Below are 22,594 nucleotides of genomic sequence, written 5' to 3'. Positions count from 1 at the left end.
TTTGTTCCCCTCAGATCTTCAGAAATGATTACAGATATCTGTGTTACTTCTCTTTTCCATTCAATGTTTGGCATGTGGCCATGCCTCCTGGTAGTTGTCTCAGACCCATGAGAAGGTTGTATTAGATCAAAAATTCTGCCTTAGTGCTGCCCCCATTCTCGCCATCTGAAGAGCCCATGTTTGTCCTGTAATCCCTTCTTGGGTTAATTGGGAAGTGGTTCTAGGTCCAGAGGTACACAGGACACTGATAGGCCATTTTGAAGAATGGCAGGTGAGCATGAGCATGTTATTTCCAATTATGAAGAGTTGTTTTCTAAAATTTAGGCACATGATTTCAAAATCATTTGTGAGTAAAGGTTCACAGCATTATGTAAGGGAGAAGAGGAATATAAAGGAGGTCTCTCGTGAACAGTATCGAGGATCAGAGTTATTTAATTTTAGTATGTGTTTGAGAGAAAAGAGGTATCTAAGTTAGAAATTTTATACTCTTCCTTTAAGGAAAGAAAATGTGTACATCATGTATGAATTACTAACAAATGTTTGTTACTTATCAAATGTGTATTTTCCACATACTTGGAGACATACAGTAAAAATCTTTTAAAATCCCCTTTACAGAGCAAAACCATCCCTTGATTCCTCCACCGAAGAAAAAATTAGTTAACTTTTTTTTTAAATATCTTGATATAGGAATATAAGGAGTTTTTTAAAAGGTGGAACTTGAGACATTCACAAGGGTCTAAGTAATCAGATCACCTAGGTGCTTTTGAAAATTTCACTCAGAAGAAAAGCAGTTTTTACACCAGAATATTGTGATCCTAATGGCCGTGTCTTCCCTACAAAAAAAAGTCTGTTCTTAACTTGAGTTAGCTAATGTGAGGTAAAATCCTAGTGAAGACAAGGAATTTTGTAAGATTGTGTTAAAGGCTAGGCTCCCCCATGGTCTTTAACTGAACCAGCTATCTTGTGTGAAAATTACAAATTTCCCTGTCTTCACTAAGATTTTACCTCACATTAGCTAACTTGAGTTAAGAACACACTTTTGTAGGGAAGACAAAGCCAATGAAAGAATGCTCCTATGGTTCTGTTCTCTTGGTGTAGTAAAAGCCTTTCCCCTTTTTCATGAAACAGTCAAAGGTTTTCTTCAATGTGAAGGGGGCAAGAGGGAGTGTGTGTATTTGAACACACTTTAGAAAGGCAGGAATTTATGGAAATAGAGCCTGTCTTGCAGCACACATCCCTGTGTGAGGTAACATCCCCTTTTCAAAAAAAGAAAAGGAGTACTTGTGGCACCTTAGAGACTAACCAATTTATTTGAGCATGAGCTTTCGTAAGCTACAGCTCACTTCATCGGATGCATACCGTGGAAACTGCAGCAGACTTTATATACACACAGAGAATATGAAACAATACCTCCTCCCACCCCACTGTCCTGCTGGTAATAGCTTATCTAAAGTGATCATCAAGTTGGGCCATTTCCAGCACAAATCCAGGTTTTCTCGCCCTCCACCCCCCCACACAAATTCACTCTCCTGCTGGTGATAGCCCATCCAAAGCGACAACTCTCCACACAATGTGCATGACAATCAAGTTGGGCCATTTCCTGCACAAATCCAGGTTCTCTCACCCCCCCCACCCCCCTCCCAAAAACCACACACAAACTCACTATCCCACTGGCAATAGCTCACCAAAAGTGACCACTCTCCCCACAATGCGCATGATAATCAAGGTGGGCCACCCCAGCACAAATCCAGGCCTTCTCGGTGTGGGGGGGGGGGGAGAAGGCCTCATCTTCTCACCCCCCCCCACACTCATCTTCTCACTCATCTTCTCGGTGTGGGGGGGGTGAGAAGGCCTGGATTTGTGCTGGGGGTGGCCCACCTTGATTATCATGCGCATTGTGGGGAGAGTGGTCACTTTTGATGAGCTATTGCCAGCGGGATAGTGAGTTTGTGTGTGTGGTTTTTGGGAGGGGGGTGGGGGGGGGTGAGAGAACCTGGATTTGTGCAGGAAATGGCCCAACTTGATTGTCATGCACATTGTGTGGAGAGTTGTCGCTTTGGATGGGCTATCACCAGCAGGAGAGTGAATTTGTGTGGGGGGGTGGAGGGCGAGAAAACCTGGATTTGTGCTGGAAATGGCCCAACTTGATGATCACTTTAGATAAGCTATTACCAGCAGGACAGTGGGGTGGGAGGAGGTATTGTTTCATATTCTCTGTGTGTATATAAAGTCTGCTGCAGTTTCCACGGTATGCATCCGATGAAGTGAGCTGTAGCTCACGAAAGCTCATGCTCAAATAAATTGGTTAGTCTCTAAGGTGCCACAAGTACTCCTTTTCTTTTTGCGAATACAGACTAACACGGCTGTTACTCTGATCCCCTTTTCAGACAGTGGGAGACCTAGACACACATGCATTTCTCTGAAGTGAAAACATACGTACACACAGAGCCAGATCGTCTGCATTTGGCCTAATTGTGGAGGGAAAGAAGAAGGGTTCAGGACAAGAGTGTTTTCTCCCCTCCTTTAGGCATGGATTATGTCCCAGTGCAATTTAGAGCAATGAGCCCCCACGGACTGCAAAGGCAGTTGGGGATCATTGGAATGCAGCAGCACTCTAGCCATGCCTCTGTATCATTCACCAGAGGTCACAAGGTGAGGTGACATACGTCTAGGTATGCGAGCTCTTCAGCACCCAAAGATTTTCCTTACACTAGAGGAAACCTCAGCTAGCCTGTTACATACAGTTTGTAAGTAGCTCCAACATTATGTTTTTCCTTCTCAGTGTACTGGCAGTGAGCGGTTTTACTCCTTTTGTTTTCTCATGAGGGACAGCTGATTACTAATTTAATATACTCTGATCCTAAAAACTATTCACTTACAGACTGTTTTATATTGCCCACTTCTAATTTATTTTTAATTCTTATTTGCCTTATATGCTTCTGCTAATTCATACTCAAATAATTTTAGAATAATATGTACCTAAAATTTTAGTTAACAATCTTTTTTATAATTGGGGGAAAAACATGCTTAAACTTACATAACATCCTTTAGGACTTTTGAAAATGATTTTTTGGTGACACGTGCCTTCAAACCCAGAATCACTTTCTGATTGATTCTAGGAGGCGCTCTCAGTTAGGAGGAACTTCCAGACAAATACAGATTTCTCACTGGTATGGAAAGCTAGAGGAGCTAAGGCAAATCTAATACTGCTTTCTGTTAGCTCTGTGGCTGTTACTAAGTGGCATAGCCACTTGTCAAATTGAAAAGGAAAGACAGATATATATTCTTGCTGTTATCTTACTTGTTATATTATGGACCATGACATAAATCCCAAATATTAAATTAGGATTAAAAATATCTTCAGTAAATTTCCAACAGGCAAAAGTACCAGATAAATGTACAGATGCTTCCTGACTTACACAATCATTCCGTTCTGGAACGCCTTGCATAACTTGAATTTTGCGTAAGTCAGAAACGTATATCCGACAATTACGCAAAAAAAAAAAAATTTTAAAAAAAATCCTCCTCTTTCTAGCTTACAGAATTTTTCTGTAAATGCAGATTTGCATAAGTTGGGTTTTGCGTAACCCGGGGAGCGTCTGTATACAATAAGTAGATAAAGCAGCAACCCATCAGTTGTTGCAGATGTTTATACAGGTTTTGCTTTGAGTATCTGAGGCTTTTTTTTTCCTGCTACAGCAAAGCCATCAACAAAGCCTATGAAGAGTATGTTTTGTCAGTTGGAAATCTGGACGAGCGGATATTTCTGGGGGAGGATGCAGATGAGGAAATTGGAACTCTGAGAAGGTGCCTAAACACAGCTTCAGGAATGGAAACAGCTGAAAGAGTGCAAATGAAGTATAATCTGCAGCAGCATTTTGACAGAGTGAGTATGACGTAGTCTGTGTTACATGGCTGTTTTTATGTTTCTTCTAGTCAGTGGATGATTTGAGTAAGGCTGTGTCAAAGAAAGATGCAGCTGCTTAATTACGACTACTTTTTGTTCTGCTCTGTTTGATTTGCCTATGGCAGACAGCACGGTTATTACAATAACTGATTATAGATTAATATTTTAATTTTGTTCAGAGTATGCATTTTAGATTTACCTTTTTTATTTATTTATTTAGCAGGCAGTGTTTTTAGGGCTGCCAACTATATCAGCATTTATACTGACAACATTCTTTTTACTCACACTGCCAGTTCTTCTTTGACTGACACTATAAGGATGTTGAGACTTTTCAAAAGCTTGTTACTCATAAATCTTTGTGTAAAACAATCTTCATTTACCTTACTTGGCTTGTTGATGATGACAGAAATGCAAAAGGAGTGTGCGCTTTACAGTGAGATAACATTCTGAACTGATTCAGTCCTGGAAAGAAAATTAGGAGGTATATCTTATCTTATTCAAAAAAAGTATTATATGCTCATCCAAAAAGCATGCCAGTACTAATTAATTTACATGAGCGACTGCTCTCATGTTGTTGAGGTGAAATGCTCATGAGAGTTGGCTAGTGACTATAGAAGAGACTGTTTTAGAGTTCAAGTCTGATTTAAAGAGCTGAAAGAAAACCTTGTTTCAGTAGTGAAGACAACTGATAGGAAAATGTCTGTGATTTTAGGCCTAGGTGGTTTTTTTTATTTGTTTGTTTGGTTGGTTGTTTTTACAATCTATCTGCTCCTCTGTAGTTGAGCTCTTTACTTGTTAGACCTCAACTATGTTTGTTTGTTTTTTCAGTTGGGTGTCTACTGAGCAGGACTGAACGAACAGTATATGATTCCTTTCAAACTTTGTGTATTTGCCAAAGTGACCCCCGATCATTAGACTGGACATCCAGTGTCAGTTCCTGCCTCAGTCTGCACCTACCTGTCACACAGCTTTCTTATTTCCAGTGGAATAAGAGAGATGAGCAATGCAGACAGAAGGCTTGGGCCCTGATTCTGTACCCCACACCATTGATGTTGGTGTGCATCTTCCCAACAGAGATAGGTGTAGGCCTTTTAATTCTCATCTCAGTAGCTGTATATAGATGAATATTGTCTTCTACTTGACATCTGCTGCATGGGGCATATATGAGCATCATAGCTGACTTCACAGAATATGCAGTACTATTTGACAGTGTGCAATCCTCAGACAGGTTTGAGAGAGTCTTTGAGGGGGGAACTGGAAAGCCTCTTTTACATGGTTTTGTCAGAATTATTATTTCAAAAGGGATATAAACCTACCCTGGCCTCTCCAGAAGGCACTGTTAGCTTGGGACCCAAAAAAATAAAGGACACTTCCACTGTGCATGGATAGGTTACTGGCCCACTTTCTAATGTTATATATATTTCCCTTCTCTCTTGTAGGCAGTGGAAAAGGACATACACTGAGATTTTCAAAGTGAAACTAATGGGAGATGCATCTAAATTCCCTTAGATGGCTTTGAAAATCTCAACTACAGTATATTCACGGTGGTTGTTTAGATATTGGAACATGTGCATGTATTACACATGGATGAGGCAAACTCATTGTTAAATTGTCAGTTTAAAAAAACCTCAGTCTTTGTGGCTCTGACATTACATCCACATGTAACAAACTTCAGTCAGTCACTGTTTTTATACCTTGTTCTGCTGTGAGTTTAGAACATGTTCGACTTCCAATTAAATAACACCTTTTTTAAATGTTATACCAATTTATAAACCTGCTGTTTCTGCTTTTAGTAGTATGTAGCCACATCTGTGCTGTGTTAAACTTTGTTTCTTCTTTGAGTTCTTGTTCATGTCAATTCCGTTCTAGGTGTGTGCGCGCCCACGTGCACAGTCATTGGAGATTTTTGCCTGAGCGGTATCCACAGGGTTGGCTGTGGCGCCCCTTGAATGCCACGCTAATGCACTGGTATATTAGGCTCTGCTGGCCCTGCGCCTTCTCAGTTCCTTCTTACTGCCCATGACGCTTGGTTGGAGTGCCTCGCCTTGCATTGCAAGAGTGTTACCAGTTCTTTGCATATAGTTTGTAGGAAGTCAGTTAGCCATTATGGTAAGTGTTAGATTAGTTTGGTGGGATTTTGCCCTGGAGCGGGGCATGCCCTGTTCCCCCCGGCTTCAAACCATGCTTGTCATGCAACAAGCCAATGCCTATTAGTGATCCCTGCGACAGCTGTTTGACGTGCTTGGGGGAGTCCCATAGAAAGGACAGGTGCAGAATCTGTAAAAACTTTTGCCCAAAAAGAGCAGGATATCCACTTGAGGGCCCTCCTCATAGAGGTGCCGAAGAAGCAGCAAAAGAAGAAGAGCCCACTCAGTGCCCATACTGGAGCCTGTAATGCTGGTCCAGCATTCCTCCCTGGCCACCTCGGACAAAACTGTCTCCAGCACCAGAGTCGGAACACAGTACCAAATCCAACGTGGGTCAGCGCAGCAGGCCCCAACACCTGAGGAGCCGTACCCAGAGAGGGAAGGTGAACCCATTGTCATCTTTGGACGAAGCAGTGGCGGGTCCCTCCCAAACAGGTAGTCCCACTGATGACTTCAAGGAGCACCAGGCCCTTCTTAAAAGGGTGGCTACCAATTTGAACTTGAAAATTGAGTTCACGGAGGAGTCTGACAACCTCTTAATGTTGTATCCTCCTCCATCCCGGCCCGGGGCCACGCTGCCCGTCCACCCAGGGATCCTTAAGATTGCCAAAAACTGTGGCAGACCCCCTCTTCCATTCCACCTACTTCGATGAAGGTGGAAAAGAAGTACTACATCCCTGCAAAAGGGTTCAAATATTTGTACACACATCTTCCAGTGGCATCAGTGGTAGCGTCTGCTGCTAATGAAAGAGACAGGCAAGGCCAAGTCAGTGAGACGCCCGAAAACAGGAGACTAGACTTGTTTGACAGGAAAATGTATTCAATGGCCAGCCTGCGATTTCAGGTGTCTAACCACCAGGCCCTGTTAAGCAGATACAATTTTAATCTGTGGGACTCACTTAGCAAATTCGAGAAGGCCCTCCACCAGGACCAAGGCCAGGAGTTTGCAGCTTTAGTGGAAGAAGGCACAGCAGTGGGTGAGAGGGGCCCTCCAGAAGGCCTTGGGATGCTACAGGCTTGGCGGCCAGGGTGGTCGCCTCTACAGTGATCATGAGGCACAGATCCTGGCTGCAGTCCTCTGGGTAATCCTAGGAAATGCAGGCCACTGTTCAGGACCTCCCATTTGAGGCGGCAGGACTCTTCTCCAAGCTCATGGACTCAAGGCTTGATGGCCTTAAAGATTCCCGTGCTGCCCTCCGCTCTTGGGCCTTCATACCCCTTAGCAGGCCAGAAAGCTGTTCCACCCTCCGCCTCCCCAGTCTAGGTCCTGGCGGACTCCCCAGCTGAGCACCTACAGGAGTAAGGATAAAGACAAGGAATCTAAGCAGCAACTCTTGCCGTCTTCCCGTTTGTCTGCTCAGCCTAGCACTTCCAGGAACCAAGGAGGCCAGAAGCAGGCAGGTTGAGGGTGTGCTCAAGGATGGTGCCCCAGTCACATCCCAAGATCCATCCTCCTACTCTTTCCTCAACCGCCTGCACCCCTTCCGGTCAGCCTGGTCATGGCTGACCTCAAACTGTTGGGTTCTCAAGGTAATATCTTCCCCATCCCTCTTTTTCAAGAGGTGAAGAATCTCCTGCACCTGGGGGCGGAGGAGGAGGTCCCTCAGGATATGAAAAGAGAAAGGTTCTACTCCCGCTACTTCCTAATCCTGAAAGCAAAAGGGGGCCTCAGACCCATTTTGGACCTGCATCGCCTCAACAACTCTCTCAAGAAGTTGAAGATTTGCATGGTCTTCCTGGCTTCCATCATTCCCTCCCTTGATCTGGGAGACTGGTATGCCATCCTCGACTTGAAGGACACGTATTTCCATTTTCCCAGGGCATAGGCACTTCCTCTGTTCTGTGCTGGGCCAGTGCTATTTCCAATTCATGGCACTGCCTTTTGGTCTCTTGTCAGCCCGAAGAGTATTCACAATGTGCATCGCGCCAGTGACTGCTTACCTGAGGCACTGGGGTGTTCAAATTTACCTGTACCTCAACAATTGGCTAATAAAGGGATCAGGTACAGTGGCACCTCGATCTGGTTTGCTCCGCCTGTCGCGAATAAATGAGAAAATGTCAACCTTAATTCCAGTGCAATGCATAGAGTTCATTGGAGCAGTCCTCAGCTCTACTCAGGCTAGAGCTTTCCTCTCCAAAGCCTGGTTCCAAGCCATGGCAGGCCTGATTTTGTGCATGCAAGCCCACCCTCTCACCACCACTCACACGTGCCTGCGATTGTTAGACCACATGGTGGCCTGCACTTACATGGTCCGGCATGCGCTGCTCTGCCGCAGGCCCTTGCAGGCATCACTGGCATCTGTCTATGTCCCCAACAGACACAGCATGGACTGTGTAGTCAGGGTCCAAGACCACGTACTGTTGTCACTCACCTGGTGGCAGAATCCTGTATCAGTGTTGGAGGAAGTTCCCTTCACGGCTCTTTCCCCATTGGTGACCCTCATCTCTAATGCCTCGGACCTGAGATGGGGAGCCGACCTGGGCAATCACAGCATGCAAGGTGGTTGGTCGAATCATGATCACTCCCTGCACATTAATGTCAGGGAGCTCAGAGCGGTTCACCTGGCCTGCCAAGCCTTCCAACCTCACATAAGAAACAGGATAGTCCAGGTCCTGATGGACAATACAGCAGCTATGTTCTATATCAACAAGCAAGACAGAGCCAGAACGTCTGCCCTTTGCCAAGAAGCCCTCAGGCTCTGGGACTTCTATGTACAACATGACATCCATCTTGTAGCCACACACCTCCCCAGGGCCAGGAATGCTTTGGCAGGACCATCTCGTCTTGCCACAAGTGGTCCCTCTATCTGGAAGTGATCAGCATCATTTTCAAGAGGTGGGGGACTCCCCGGGTGGACCTGTTCACATCTAGGCAGAACAGGAAATGCCATGTTTTCTGCTCTATTCAGAGGATTGACAGAGGCTCTCTGTCAGATGCTTTTCTGCTCTCGTGGTCGTGGGCTCTGTTATATGCCTTCCCCCCAGTGCCGTTAATTCACAGAGTCCTCATCTAGATCAAGTAGGACAGGGTGAAGGTGATCCTCGTAGCTCTCGGTTGGCTGGTTTGGCACCAGGACTGATACAGCATACTGCTGGACCTCTTGGTAGCTGCTCCATTAAGGCTACCACTCAGGCTGGATCTGCTGTCCCAAAACCACAGCAGTCTTCTGCATCCAAACCTGGCAGTGCTGCACCTGAAGGCTTGGATGCTGCATGGTTAAATGCAGAAGAGCAGGAGTGCTCAGCCAGTGTCCAACAGGTCCTGGTGGACAGCAGAAAGCCCTTCACCAGAGCGACCTACCTGGCCAAATAGCAGAGGTTCACTTGTTGGACCGCAGATAAAAGTATTCAGTCTGAGTGGGCCTCACTGCAGCTCCTTTCATCTATCGAGGTCCACTTGGCCGCTTTCTCAGCCATCCATCCGCTGCTTGAGGGTGGGTTGGTTTTCGCCCAGGACATGACTGCCAGGTTCCTCAAGTGCCTCTACCCTCACGTCAGGGACTCGGTCCCTCAGTATGGGTAGAGGCACTTGTGCAGACATGGGACCCCGCTTTGAGCCTCTGGCTTCCTGCTTGCTCCTTCTTATTTCCTGGAAGATTGTGTTCTTGGTTGCAATAACATCTGCCCTCAGGATCTCTGAGATTAGGGTGCCTACCTTGGAACCTCCCTGTATAGTCTTTTACAAAGACAAGGTCCAACTGCGGCACACCCAGCTTTCCTGCCTAAGGTGGTCTCACAGTTTCATAGGGGCCAGGACATTTACTTACCTGTCCTTTTTCCAAAGCCGCATAAGTTGGAGGGGGAGTGTAGGTTGCATTCCCTAGATGTCAGGAGGGCGTTGGCCTTCTACATTGAAAGGGCCAAACCATTCCGCAAGTCAATGCAGTTGTTCATTGCAATGACTGACAGGATGAAAGGTCACCCAATGTCTGCTCAAGAATTTCTTCTTGGATCTCTGCCTGCATTCGTTGCTGCTACATTCAGGCAATGGTGCCCCCTCCAGCAATCGTAACAGTCCATTCAACCAGGACACAGGCCTCTTTGGCAGCTTTCCTAGCCCAAGTGTCTATCCAGGACATCTGTAGGGCGGCCACCTGGTCATCTGTCCACACATTTACATCCAATTTATGTGCCTACCCAGGAAGCCCAGGACGATGCTGTCTTCAGTAGAGCAGTGCTGCAAGCCACAAGACGGTGAACTCCAAGCCCACTTCCCAGGATACTGCTTGAGAGTTGCACAGAATGGAATCGACATGAGCAAGCATTTGAAGAAGAAAAAATGGTTACCTACCTTTTCGTAACTGTTGTTGTTGTTCAAGATGTGTTTCTCATGTCCATTCCATTACCTGCCCCTCTGTCGGAGTTGCCTGAAAGAAGGAACAGAGAGGGCATAGGGCCGGCGATGCCTAATATACCAGTGCATGAATGCGAGACTCAAGGGGGTGACACAGCCAACCGTATGGATACGGCTAAGGCAAAAATCTCCAGTGACTGCACGTGGGCGCACACACACCTGGAATGGAATGGACAAGAGCAACACATCTTGAACAACAACAGTTCCGAAAAGGTAAGTAACTGTTTTTTGGTGCTTTTTGGTGACCACAAAAAAAAACACCATACTGTTCATGTTTCTGTCATTTTGCCAAGGGAGGTTGGGAGATATAGAACAGAGACTTAGAAGGAAGGAAAAAAGAAAAGGAGTACTTATGGCACCTTAGAGACTAACCAGTTTATTTGAGCATAAGCTTTCGTGAGCTACAGCTCAATTCATCGGATGCGTACTGTGGAAAATACAGAAGATGTTTTTATACACACAGACCATGAAAAAATGGGTGTTTATTGATAATGGGTGTTTATCCCATTTTTTCATGGTCTGTGTGTATAAAAACATCTTCTGTATTTTCCACAGTATGCATCCTATGAATTGAGCTGTAGCTCACGAAAGCTTATGCTCAAATAAATTGGTTAGTCTCTAAGGTGCCATAAGTACTCCTTTTCTTTTTGCGAATACAGACTAACACGGCTGTTACTCTGAAACCTTAGAAGGAAGGAGGCAGCAGAGATAGCAGGGGAGGCGGTGACATTGAGAGGTGGCTTATTTTCATTTTATTTGATTTTTTTTTAAAAATCTATAATAAAGCTGAGAACCAAGTTCGGTCACTCTTTGGGGCTGGGACTGTCTTTTTGTTCTGTATTTGTACAGTGCCAGTACAGTGGGGAGATGGTCTATAATTAGGGCTCCTAAGAGCTATAATAATAAAAATATCCCCTTCAGATTTACCAAAGACAAAATATGGTTAGGATGTTCCTGGGTAGAAAATCCATGGAAAGGGCTTTAGAGCCTAAATGTGTTCATATATTTTGTTTCAGTTCACACTTTACTTCTTGTGATGGCCAGCCAGCCTGACCTAAAATGCTAGTGAGAGTGTAGGCAAAAATGTATTGGGTATATTAAACAGCGCATGTTCAAAGTACAAGAAGAAATATATCTGACCACCCTGCATCAAGTGGAAAAGTACACATGGATGGAGAGAGATTTGTTTAACAAATTCTGCCCATACGACAGCATGTGACATTAGCTGTCAGCAGGCCATTGTGGTACACTCAGAAATAAATTTGATGTCTGAAATGTGTTTGGATTCTTGTTGACTCAAGGCCAGTAGAAGAAACCATATTTCTTATCCGCCTTGATCACTTTGAAAGCAACCTTTGGGATCTTTTGTTTGAAGTAAAAGGCCTTAACTAGGAGAAGTACCTTGGAAATTGTTACTTGGAGGTGAATTTAATTCATGATGAAGTATGCAGTGTAAGAGAGAACTTTTCTGACATGTGAAATGTTTGTTTTCTCTTCTCCTATCATGCTGTTCTCTAGCATTTCTTGGGTATCTCGTGCAATTTTATAACAAACTGATATGCAATCTTGCAATTTTTGTCTTTTAGTCTAAATCACTTAGAATTACCACACCTCTTACTGGCCGCAAGTATATTAAAGAGAGCAACCCCAATGTGACCCCTGTTTCCATAGCAACATACAACTTGAGCCGTCTTCATACAATGCTGACAGGACTGAAAAATGCCCCCAGTGAAAATCTGGAGCAAATACTCAGGTTAGTGTGATCACATGATTTTTTTGGCCAACTAATACCCGTTTAAAAATAGATAAATGTTTTGTATTACACCTGTTGTTGGTAAATTATATTTGCTGTGTTGGTCCTAGGACAGGGGTGAGTAAACTTTTTGGGCCAAGGGCCACATCTGGGTGGGGAAATTGTATGCAGGGCAGGGGGTTGGGGTGCGGGAGGGAGTGTGTGTGCAGGAACAGGCTCAGGGCAAGGGATTGGGGAAGAAGAGAGGTGGGGGGTTTATGAGGGGGCTCGGCTGCAGGAGGGGTACGGACTGTGGGAGGGAGCTCAGGGCAGGGGTTGGGGTGCAGGAGGGGTGCACAGTGCAGGCAGGGAGTTGGGGGGCGGGGTGCAGGAGGGATCTGGGGTGGCAGCAGTGCGCACTACAGCCAGGGCAGGCTCCCTGCCTACCCTGGCCCCAAGCCATGCTGCTGCGCTCTGGTAAGCAGCCGCCACCACCTCCCTGCGCAGCCCCTGGGGGGCGGGGGGGCAGGCACAGGGCTCTGCATGCTGCCCTTGCCACGCCTCCAGGTACCTCCCCCGAAGCTCCCATTGGCCATGGTTCCCCGTTCCTGGCCAATGGGAGCTGCAGGGGACAGTGCCTGGAGGCAAGGGCAACTCATGGAGCCCTCTGCGGCCCCAGGGACATGATGCCGCCCGCTTCTGAGAGTGGCGCAGGGCCTGTAGCACCACAGGAGGCAATCCCATGGGCCAGATCCAAAGCCCTAACGGGCCAGATCTGGCCCGCGGACCATAGTTTGCCCACCGCTGTCCTAGGATATTAGAGAGACATGGTGGGTAAGGTAATATCTTGTAGTGGACCAACTCTTTTGGTGAGAGAGACATGCTTTCAAGACACACAGGTAAAATCATGTAACTTTGTCGAGTAAATGAGTAGCGGAAGGTGCTGGAATGTAGCTGTGGAAGGGCATAGGAGTCCCACAGAGAAGTCTGAAAATCCCACAGAGGAGGTCCTGGTCCAGTAATTTTATTCACATTTGTCCTTGAAGTTAATAGAAATATTTTCATTCAAAAGCACTATTCACATGACTACGGGCTGCAGGATCAGACCCCTTTCAAACAGGAAAATAGTAAGAAAAGTATCTTCAAGTCTGTTTTCCTCTACTACTTTTATTTAAAGCTAAAAAATTAAAACCATTACACACTAAGAGAATATTAAATATAGAATACCATGTGTTTACATTTTATAACTTGTTAATCAATATATTTTAATACCCTTTTATAAAGTAAGATCTGGAAAGATGCTGTTAAATTATAATATTAGGCTCTGATCTTGCAAAGATGTGCATGTGCTTAACTTTAATTAGTATATATTAAAGCAGAACATGTTTGCTGCCAAAATTGTAAAGAAAGTCAAACCACAGAACTGGTGGAAGTCACTGGCAAAGCACCTAGAACCAGAGTGTGTTGAAGTCAAACCAGCTTTGATGGCAGTAGCTTCTTCTAAGGATGCAGAGAGAATATTTACTTCATTTCAGTTCAATAACTAGTTTGTTCAAAGTTAAGAAACCCGATTTGTAGTAGAAAAAGCAGGAAAGCTTATTTTCTTCTTCCAGTCTGTGAATAAAAACTAATGTGAGAGGATGAGTTCTTCTAGTTCTAAAGATTAAGGACATTGTGACCAGAAATAATCAGTACAGTTCACTAGCTACAGGTAATATTTCTTTGTTTAATTAATCGGGTTTAAATGCAAGACATGTTTTTATATACTTATGTAACCAGCACATTTAAGGTAACTGAATTTAGTAATTTTAAAATGTTTTGTGCATTTTTAATTGGATTCCAGTTTCAATCTAAATAGAGCCTGACACATCAGTTTTAAAAAATGGTAGTAAATATGCATCATGCACTATTCTAACATAATAAAAATTAAATGTGAATAAATGTGTTATGATATAATTGCTTAAATAAATGTATATAGATAGTGCATCATCCTGGTTAGCAAACAGAAGTACCAAAATTTAGTGGCTATATTTAGTTGCAAATCAATATGATTTAATAGTTACTGATGAGAATCACTTTTTGTTTAGGAAATAGCTAAAAGGTACAAATGGAAAACTAGATTACAATTTATTTAAATCAAATCAAGGATTTCTGTTTGCTGACTTAAATCAGTGATTTAAATCACTAAGTCAGTCCACCTTGAGTGGGTCTAATCACAATGCATAAAGTTAGGCACATGGTGTTTGCACGATAGAAGAAGTTCTAGATCATCATCAGTTTTACTGCTTTAAAACTACTATGTTGAAGATTTATAAAAAGTAGATAAGGCTCTGTCTGACTTGCTGCTTAGTAAAGCATTTTGAAAAAATATTTATTTTGCCAGGGCATGTTCCAGGGATCCTTCTCAATCTATTGCAAAAAGAGTGAAAGAAATGTATGAAGTATATTGTCAGTTCACACAATCTGAGGGAGAATTCAGTAATTTCTCCAAGGGTGAGACATTTTATTTATAAAATGTAAGAATTAAAAATATCTTTAAAATACTGTGCTCTTTTAAAAGTAATTTATAATTTGAGACTTTCATTTTGGTTCAACAAATTTAAGATTTCTGCACAACATATCCTTTCTGTGGAATTCTGCTATGCCTTTTATGTTTTCCCCTGGGTCCACACTGAAAATTTATCTCCACATAAGATGTCATAAGTACTTCAATGGGAGACCTCTGGGAAGGAGGGCAGGGGTAAGGGGACTGGAAATAGGTGCTGCAGGTGCCACTTTTCTCTGTCAGCACTGAAGAAATGGCCAGCATGGCTTTATGGTGCACAGTGCTTTTGGATGCTATAGTCTTCTGAAGTAGAAATGAAACAGATGGCCCAGACCACTTGTGTTCTTTAAAAATCCCATAGCAATTTTAGCCCACCTGTGGAAATTCTCCAGGAAATAGGAAACCATACTTATTAGAAAGAGTTAGGCTTGGTTTTAATTTTTGTTATAATTTTGACTCTCAGTGTTTATTCAAGCATTTTTTTTCTATTTGTATCCATTTAAATTTTCATAGCTGTGGAAAATTAGGGTAGGCGGGAGGCAGACAAATTATTTAGTGACAGTAGCTGTTGATTCAAAACATGTAACCATTAAGACAACTTGTCAACATCACATGTCAAAATATAGAAAGAAAGTATGCTTCAATCAAACTCTACATTCTCAAGCAGCATTTTTTTCTTTGCCTATCTGTACATTTGTTATTGTCAGTGTAAATATTTTTCAATGGCTTGTGCATATGGTGAAATAGACGTTTGACATTTACCAATAAAAATCAACTCCTTCCAAACCTAGATATTAAGTTTAGAATTAATACAAGAAGAATCCAAGAGAAGAGAAAAAGCTATTCACTGTATTGAAAATTTTGGCAGATATATTGGAAGTTTATAAGCACAACCAAAAGAGCAAGTTATTTTCAAAATTTATCAGAATGTTGTAAGTCAGATTTCCCTGTGAAAACAGTTCAGCTACTGAAGGACAAACATGGGGGACAATTTCCCTCTATCAATATGGGACATTTTGTATCTACCAGTTATTAAAGCTACTTTCTGTTTATTGTTTGTACTCAATAGAAATTTGAAGGAGTATCTGTACCTTGAGATACTGATGCACCTCTTCTGTACTTATAGTAAAATTCACCAAAAGATTCTGTTAAATAGCAAGATTAAGAGTGATTGGTAGCTCTGGTGTCCTGGTCAAATTCCAGCTTCTGTTGCAGTTAAATTCTGCCTTCCTAAACTTCCCTCTGAGACTTCAGTAATAAAAGCTATTCTTCACTTTCTTTCCAGTCTTCTTCTACCTCCTTACCATCCCCACCCCATCATAAAGCATTTTGGGATCTCCCAAGCTGAAAAGCTATATAAACGTAATCACAACATTTGTTACTGTAGCTTAATAAAGTTATTTTTATCCTCATTTTTATGAAAAAAGCTAATAGTAAAAAAACTAATGGCAATAGGTGGACCTTAAATCAGATATACAGAGTGTTTTTAGTATAATTTTTCATTATCTTTTTCCTCTTGCAGATAATGCTGGCAAGCATTTTCGTCTTGCTGAGGTTCTTTACTACAAGGTATTAGAGTCTGTCATTGAGCAGGAAAAGAGAAGATTAGGAGACACTGACTTATCAGTAAGTAAAATCAGTCAATCAATCAGATAATTCACTTTTAAACTAGTTGCACAGCATGAGAAATGCTGTTAAGCCATTCAAAGTTAGTAGGGAAGATAACTCCATAGTGAAGTTATTCTCTTAGCAATTTCCATATTAGATTGTTTAGTTTGCAAGTGCAAAGATGATATTTCTAACTGGCATTGCACACTGACTCTGGATTCAGTTCTGGCAGCAGAACTTAGGTGACAATTTTGCTTATGATGCAAAGGCAGAATAGAATGCAATTTACCCATCTGTAGTTAGAGTTGTTAATGCATGTGAGTATGTAAATTCAAACAATGTTATACAATATTTGTTTTAAAAAAATCTAACTTTTTAATACAATAAAGTTCAAACCAAAGACTATTTGTTTGCCTTTTTTCTTCAATGTAGACATGTTTTTCTAAGCTAGGCTGAAGTTTATTTTAATATTTGTATTGCAGGCCATACTGGAGCAGGATGTGCTTCACAGGTCTCTCCTGGCATGTTGCCTTGAGATAATTACTTTTTCATACAAGCCTCCTGGAACTTTTCCATTAATTACGGAAATCTTTGATGTACCTGTTTATCACTTTTATAAGGTAAATGGCTTTGATCATGTGAAGTGATGATTACCAGTCATGCTGGTTACTTCTACAGACTTTTTTCTTGAAGCAAGATACTTTTTCCTCAGTTGGATGTGTAATTGCTTAAATTTCTAAGTTATGAAAACGATCATATGTGGGGTGGGGTTTTTTGTTTTGGTGGAGAAATTTAAACTGGAAAAATCATGTACTGTTAACTGTGTAATGCATTGGTGGTGTCCAAATTGTCTAGTTAAAAAATAATGGCACTGGACCACAACGTTTACATGGATTAATGGGCACTTCCTATTTCACTTCTTGACTTATTGAAAATAAACATTTATCTTCAAATCTTGTAACTTTGGTCTGACAGAGTTATAATTATAGTGATTGACTGATTTAGATTTAATTGTATCTAGCTGTTGGGGAACTAGTATGACAGTTACATACTATTACTGAGTTAGAACAGACCTTTTTCTGTCAGGATTAATGTGATGCTTCACAAATTTAATATAAACCCATATGAAAGGTATGATGATCTCACTTATTGTATTGGTCACACAATGTCCTGGTTTAACATTGTAATAGGTAGGTTTCATATCTACTCACTTCACAGGTAATAGAGATTTTTATTAGAGCAGAAGATGGCCTTTGTAGAGAGGTGGTAAAACACCTTAATCATATCGAAGAGCAAATCTTGGAAAGCATGGCATGGAAACGCGAATCTCCATTGTGGGACAGAATCCGAGATAATGAGAACAAAGTTCCTACCTGTGAGGAGGTAAGTGTGAGAAGTAACAGCTATTTCATTTTTTTAATCCTTGTTATAAGTTTCAAGAGGCCTTGTTCAGTTTAGATGGCACTCCTTAGTAGTTCAGCCATTGGGCATTTGGGATATGAAGGCCTCATAGTGAACCTGAGCAAGTCTTTCCCAGCACGTGAATATTGAGGTGAAGTAGCATCATGATTAAAATGATGGAAAACAGAAGTAAGTTGTCCAATCTTCTAAAATAATATATATTTAAAATGAGACAAGGTATTAACAGCAACCTTTAGGCGTGCAACTGTGGCGAGCATAGCAGTGCTTTGCATTCTCTCTACAAAATTGATATGACTTGTGCCTTTTTCCTCCTTCCCCCCAGTAGATAAGATGGATAAAATCCTGGCTGTTTACTTTACTGAGAGTTTTATCATTGAATTCAATGAAGTTAGGGTTTCTCTCTCTCACTTGTTTGTTTCATTCCCCTCTCCAGTAACTTGCTCTTTGAAATTGGACACAGTGATAAAATGTGCTGCTTAAACTGGCCTGATTTTTAGAGTGCATCAGTGTCTAAACAAGGCTAGAAATCAGTTGGATTCTTCAATTAATTCATTTAATAATTAAATAAATATGCTGAAATTAACGGTTACATCAATATTATTTTAGGTAATGCCACCTCACTATTTTGAAAGGTCTAATGGGAACAGTCTGGTAGGCTCTCCTTTGACTCCAAGAAGGATCAGTGAAGTTCGTGCTGAAACTGGAGGGCTTGGAAAAGGTGAGATGTTAAAAATAAAATGTGTAGCCTGCACGCAGTTCCTACAAGCTATAGAATATTGCTACATGTTTAAAATAACTAATGTGTGTTCCAAATAGTGTCAAGGAAAGTTGCAACTATGCATTGACTAGAATGAAGCAAATAATATTTTTTTTCAGTTCAGAGGACTGTCATCATTCCAGTCTGACACAGATATGACCCATTGCAGGTGGGCCCTTACTTGATTTTTTTCCCCCTCAACCAGGATATCAACAAGTCCAGACAGATGCTAAAGAGCACCTCCTGGTGGAGGATCTCATTTATTAATAGAAAAGCTAATGCAGAAAATAAAACTTTCACCTGAACATCCCCACCAGGGTGATTAGGTCATTCTTAGTGCATGTACCCCACCTGAGTTCAAGGCTTGCCTCTGGCCAGGCTCTTCCCCCCTGGTTTTAGACTTCTTGCCCCTTCTGGAGTAATGTCCTTCTCAGGAGTCAAGGGTGCAGGGTGGTCTGTTGACAGTATCTCTTCTCCAGGGACAGCAGGCGATCCTTGCTAGGCTAGGCTTCTGGCCACTGCCTGGGAGACCAGGCCCGCTTGGATGCCTGCTGACTGCACTCCTGGAAGTTCTCCATTTTGATGGGCTCCCTGCTCAGCTCTCTGGCTCAAGCTTCTCCTGGGAACTCCCCTCCCCAGGAGCATTGTTTCACTTTGGAGTTACCCAAGTTCAGTTAGAGGGAACCATTTCAGTAGGTCCGGGTGCTCAACTAAGCAGCTGCCTGGGGCAGTTAGTTACCCCCAAGTGAGGCCTTCATAAGGCAGGGTGGGCCTTAAAAGTCCCCATAAAGAGCAGCTGCCCAGTTTGAGGCCAAATTGAGAAATAATCCAGTTCAATTGTAATTGAATCAGAAAAAAATATTTTGCATCAAGTGAAACATTTTGGTCAACTCAGAAAAAATAATTAATTTTAGTGGAGCTGGTATACTAACAAAAAAGTGGCCAAATATGAATTCAAAACTTTGTCAAAATGAAGTAATAAAACATTTGACTATTTTTAAATTGCTTTCCCTAGGCCCAGGTTATTCATCCAGTTTGACCTGAATTCATTAATAGTTTCAGAACACTGGGAGGAGAACTCATTGTGACAAAAAAAAATTGCCCAGTTCTAATATTGACATTAGAGCAAATGAGATGCAATAAAAACCTATAATATTTCATTTGAAATCTTTGTTCAACCTTATTAGCCTACAAATGAAATCTATGAAATGACAGTGTAGATGTTCTATTATAGAATACAGGAAGAGGTTATGGTTCTCCTAAGTTCTTGCTCAATGATAAAATTGCTCCATTTTGGTAAAATGCTTTAAGAGTTTAGAGTAGCAGCCATATTAGTCTGTATCCACAAAAAGAAAAGGAGGACTTGTGGCACCTTAGAGACTAACAAATTTATTTGAGCATAAGCTTTCGTGAACTACAGCTCACTTCGTCGGATGCAACGAAAGCTTACGCTCAAATAAATTTGTTAGTCTCTAAGGTGCCACAAGTCCTCCTTTTCTTTTTGAGAATTTAGTGAGTTTTCTATATAAGAGTGACTATCAGTAGCATTAGTATAACCTGGGGATAAGAGCAAGAAAAACATCAGAGAAAAGTAAACTTAAGGTCTGTTGTAGTGTTCACTAATTGTAATTAGTGCTACAAAGGATAGGATCATACATATAAATCCTTCACTTATTGGGTTTAATCATTAAGGAACAAAAAGCAGCAATCTAAGATTTTCTGCTACACTTTTCCCTGCCCCACAAACTGTTGTAGTATGTTTTTGACTATTCAGGAATAATAATTAAAAAAAAACAAAAAACACCTCGGCTATTGTTTCATTTACAAAAAACAAGTAATTTCTCTAACATTTATTCATGTATGAGATTAAGTTAAAAGTTCTTTAATAACAGTTTGGCTAAAACAGTTTGCTTTTTTAGTAATACACTGAAATGGCAGCCTTATTTAGACAGTTGCATGTGACATGGACATCTTATTCATATAGTAATTAAGTTGGCTTTTAAAAGTTGCTTCTGCTAAAGTGTGTTATATTATAGCCAACCTGTTTCTCAGATGAGCTATCACAGGACCACAGCTTCTAAAACTACCTTCCCATCTTACAGGATATTTTAAATACTGTGTGTTATTCACCACTGTGGCTTCAGAGAGATTTAAAGACGCCCAGCTGGGAACAGTTCTAGAGGACATTGGTTTGATTAGATGAAGTTTTACAGCACTGGGGCAATGATAAAGCTTAAGCATTACTGAAGTGTAAAGCTCACGTTAAATGTTTGTTTGGTTTTTTTTTAAAGTATCTTCAGGTCTTTCGTCTTCTCCAACCACACTGTATGACAGATACAGTTCTCCTACAACCAACCCTACTAGGAGAAGGCTATTTGTGGATAATGATAATCCCCCTGACAGTGGAACTCCTGTAAGAGTTTCACAGCAGCCTGTAGTGAATACTGTGCCAGTGCAGAATGTGACACCTGAAACTGTGTCAGTTACTCCAGGGCCTGGACAGACTTTGGTTACTGTGGCAACTGCCACTGTCACAGCCAACAACGGACAAACTGTTACAATACCAGTACAAGGTAAGGGGGAAGCTCTGGGGGAACGGATTGCATTGATTACCACCAGAAACACTGAATTGCTTATCAGTAGGGAGTGAAAGAGTAGGTAGACATGTGGGAGTGGAAGGAAATGAAAAACAAAGGCCTGGGGGCTATAAAACAGGAAAGTAATAAATGGGAAAAGGCGTGGGTACTATTTAGCTGTTGAACACTGGAGCAAACGTATGTTTGCTTCCCAACTGCCTTGTATAGAAGTCATCTGTTTAACTAGCCTCCTCTTCATTGATTGAAAGTAACTAAGGTTAGCCAGTTATCATTTGGTCCATTTATGATCACGATTCCTCCGTGTTCTTTCCGGAACATTTTCTGTTACCTGCCACTACACACTTATTAAATAACTGTTCATCACTAGAAAGGTTACTGGTGCTCAGGAAGCATGGCTGGGGTTTTGAAGACACCCATTACTGAATTCATTTCCGTTTAATTACAGGCATTGCCAATGAAAATGGAGGAATAACTTTCTTCCCAGTTCAGGTAAATGTAGGTGGCCAGGCTCAAGCTGTCTCTGGCTCCATCCAGCCACTCAGTGCCCAGACCCTGGCTGGTGGTACCCTTAACACTCAGATGAGTGGGGCGGCCCTTCAGTTACCAGGCCAAGTTGCAGTTCAACAGATCTCTCCTCCTGGAGACCAACAAAGACAAAACCAGCAGTTCTCTACTATCAGCAGCAGCAAACCCCGAAAGACTGGCTCTCTGTGTCTCTTCTTTAGAAAGGTACCTTCCACTATGAAATGTCATGTCACTGCAGCATGGGCTTTACTGGAAACATACAGAACAATGTAAAATTGTTTAATTAGTAACAGGCTGTTTATATATTAAAACCAATTTTTTGAAAACTATTTACTTGCCTACCAGGACTTGGAGTTCAGAGTCATATTTCTCCTGTAGGCGTTAGTATCATAAGTACTTAAAACACAGCGTGTTCCTTCTTTGGTTTAAATCTGTGGTGTTGGTTGTTACAAGGGAAAAACAGTCTTGAACCCAGGTCTTGTCAGGCAAGCAAGAGGAACTAGTTTCCAAATTTGGTTTAAAATGGACATTTTATTGTACACATACATGCTGCCTATTGATCTGAGGTCTTAAACAGCTCATATTTTAAAAAAACATGCTGAGCTTTCCTTTTCATTAATTACTATAGTGGATAAAGTTTTATGTTTAGAAAGCCATGTACGTTTAAAGAGCTTGATTTTGTCCTAATCAATGCTCTTCCTTCCAAAAGGTTTATCACTTAGCAAGTGTTCGGCTGCGGGATCTCTGTGTCAAACTGGATATTTCTGATGAGTTGAGGAAGAAAATCTGGACATGTTTTGAGTTTTCCTTGGTACAGTGCCCTGAGCTCATGATGGACAGACATTTAGACCAGCTGTTAATGTGTGCCGTTTATGTAATGGCTAAGGTAAGATGAATAAAATACACATCTGCTTTTTATTCATAACAGTAAAACAAAATTTATCTGGATTACTAGTAGTGTAAGGCAGCTGCATTTCCCCACCCAATAAAAAAAACTGTC

The 22,594-nt window shown here is 41.9% G+C and overlaps 1 protein-coding gene and 1 long non-coding RNA gene across 3 annotated transcripts in view; one reads left to right on the top strand and one right to left on the bottom strand.

The window, feature by feature from the left end:
• The window catches only part of LOC142068655 (uncharacterized), a 54,809-nt gene that overhangs the window by 15,431 nt on the left and 16,784 nt on the right, over nucleotides 1-22,594 (bottom strand). The gene's annotated exons all lie outside the window — the stretch shown is intronic.
• RBL2 (RB transcriptional corepressor like 2) overlaps nucleotides 1-22,594 on the top strand; it is a 58,016-nt gene that overhangs the window by 29,153 nt on the left and 6,269 nt on the right. Inside the window, exons 8-17 of the mRNA XM_048870615.2 lie at nucleotides 3,700-3,886; nucleotides 11,995-12,161; nucleotides 14,524-14,633; nucleotides 16,208-16,311; nucleotides 16,776-16,913; nucleotides 17,512-17,676; nucleotides 18,322-18,433; nucleotides 20,764-21,045; nucleotides 21,515-21,798; nucleotides 22,304-22,480. Coding sequence (XP_048726572.2) covers nucleotides 3,700-3,886; nucleotides 11,995-12,161; nucleotides 14,524-14,633; nucleotides 16,208-16,311; nucleotides 16,776-16,913; nucleotides 17,512-17,676; nucleotides 18,322-18,433; nucleotides 20,764-21,045; nucleotides 21,515-21,798; nucleotides 22,304-22,480 — 1,726 coding nt within the window. The remainder of the gene's footprint in view (nucleotides 1-3,699; nucleotides 3,887-11,994; nucleotides 12,162-14,523; nucleotides 14,634-16,207; nucleotides 16,312-16,775; nucleotides 16,914-17,511; nucleotides 17,677-18,321; nucleotides 18,434-20,763; nucleotides 21,046-21,514; nucleotides 21,799-22,303; nucleotides 22,481-22,594) is intronic.

The sequence above is a fragment of the Caretta caretta genome, chromosome 12, assembly GCF_965140235.1.
Source record: "Caretta caretta isolate rCarCar2 chromosome 12, rCarCar1.hap1, whole genome shotgun sequence".
NCBI classification, from domain to species: Eukaryota; Metazoa; Chordata; order Testudines; family Cheloniidae; genus Caretta; species Caretta caretta.
The sequence above is the reverse complement of the archived record's forward strand: the minus strand, read 5'-3'. Positions and strand labels throughout refer to the sequence as shown.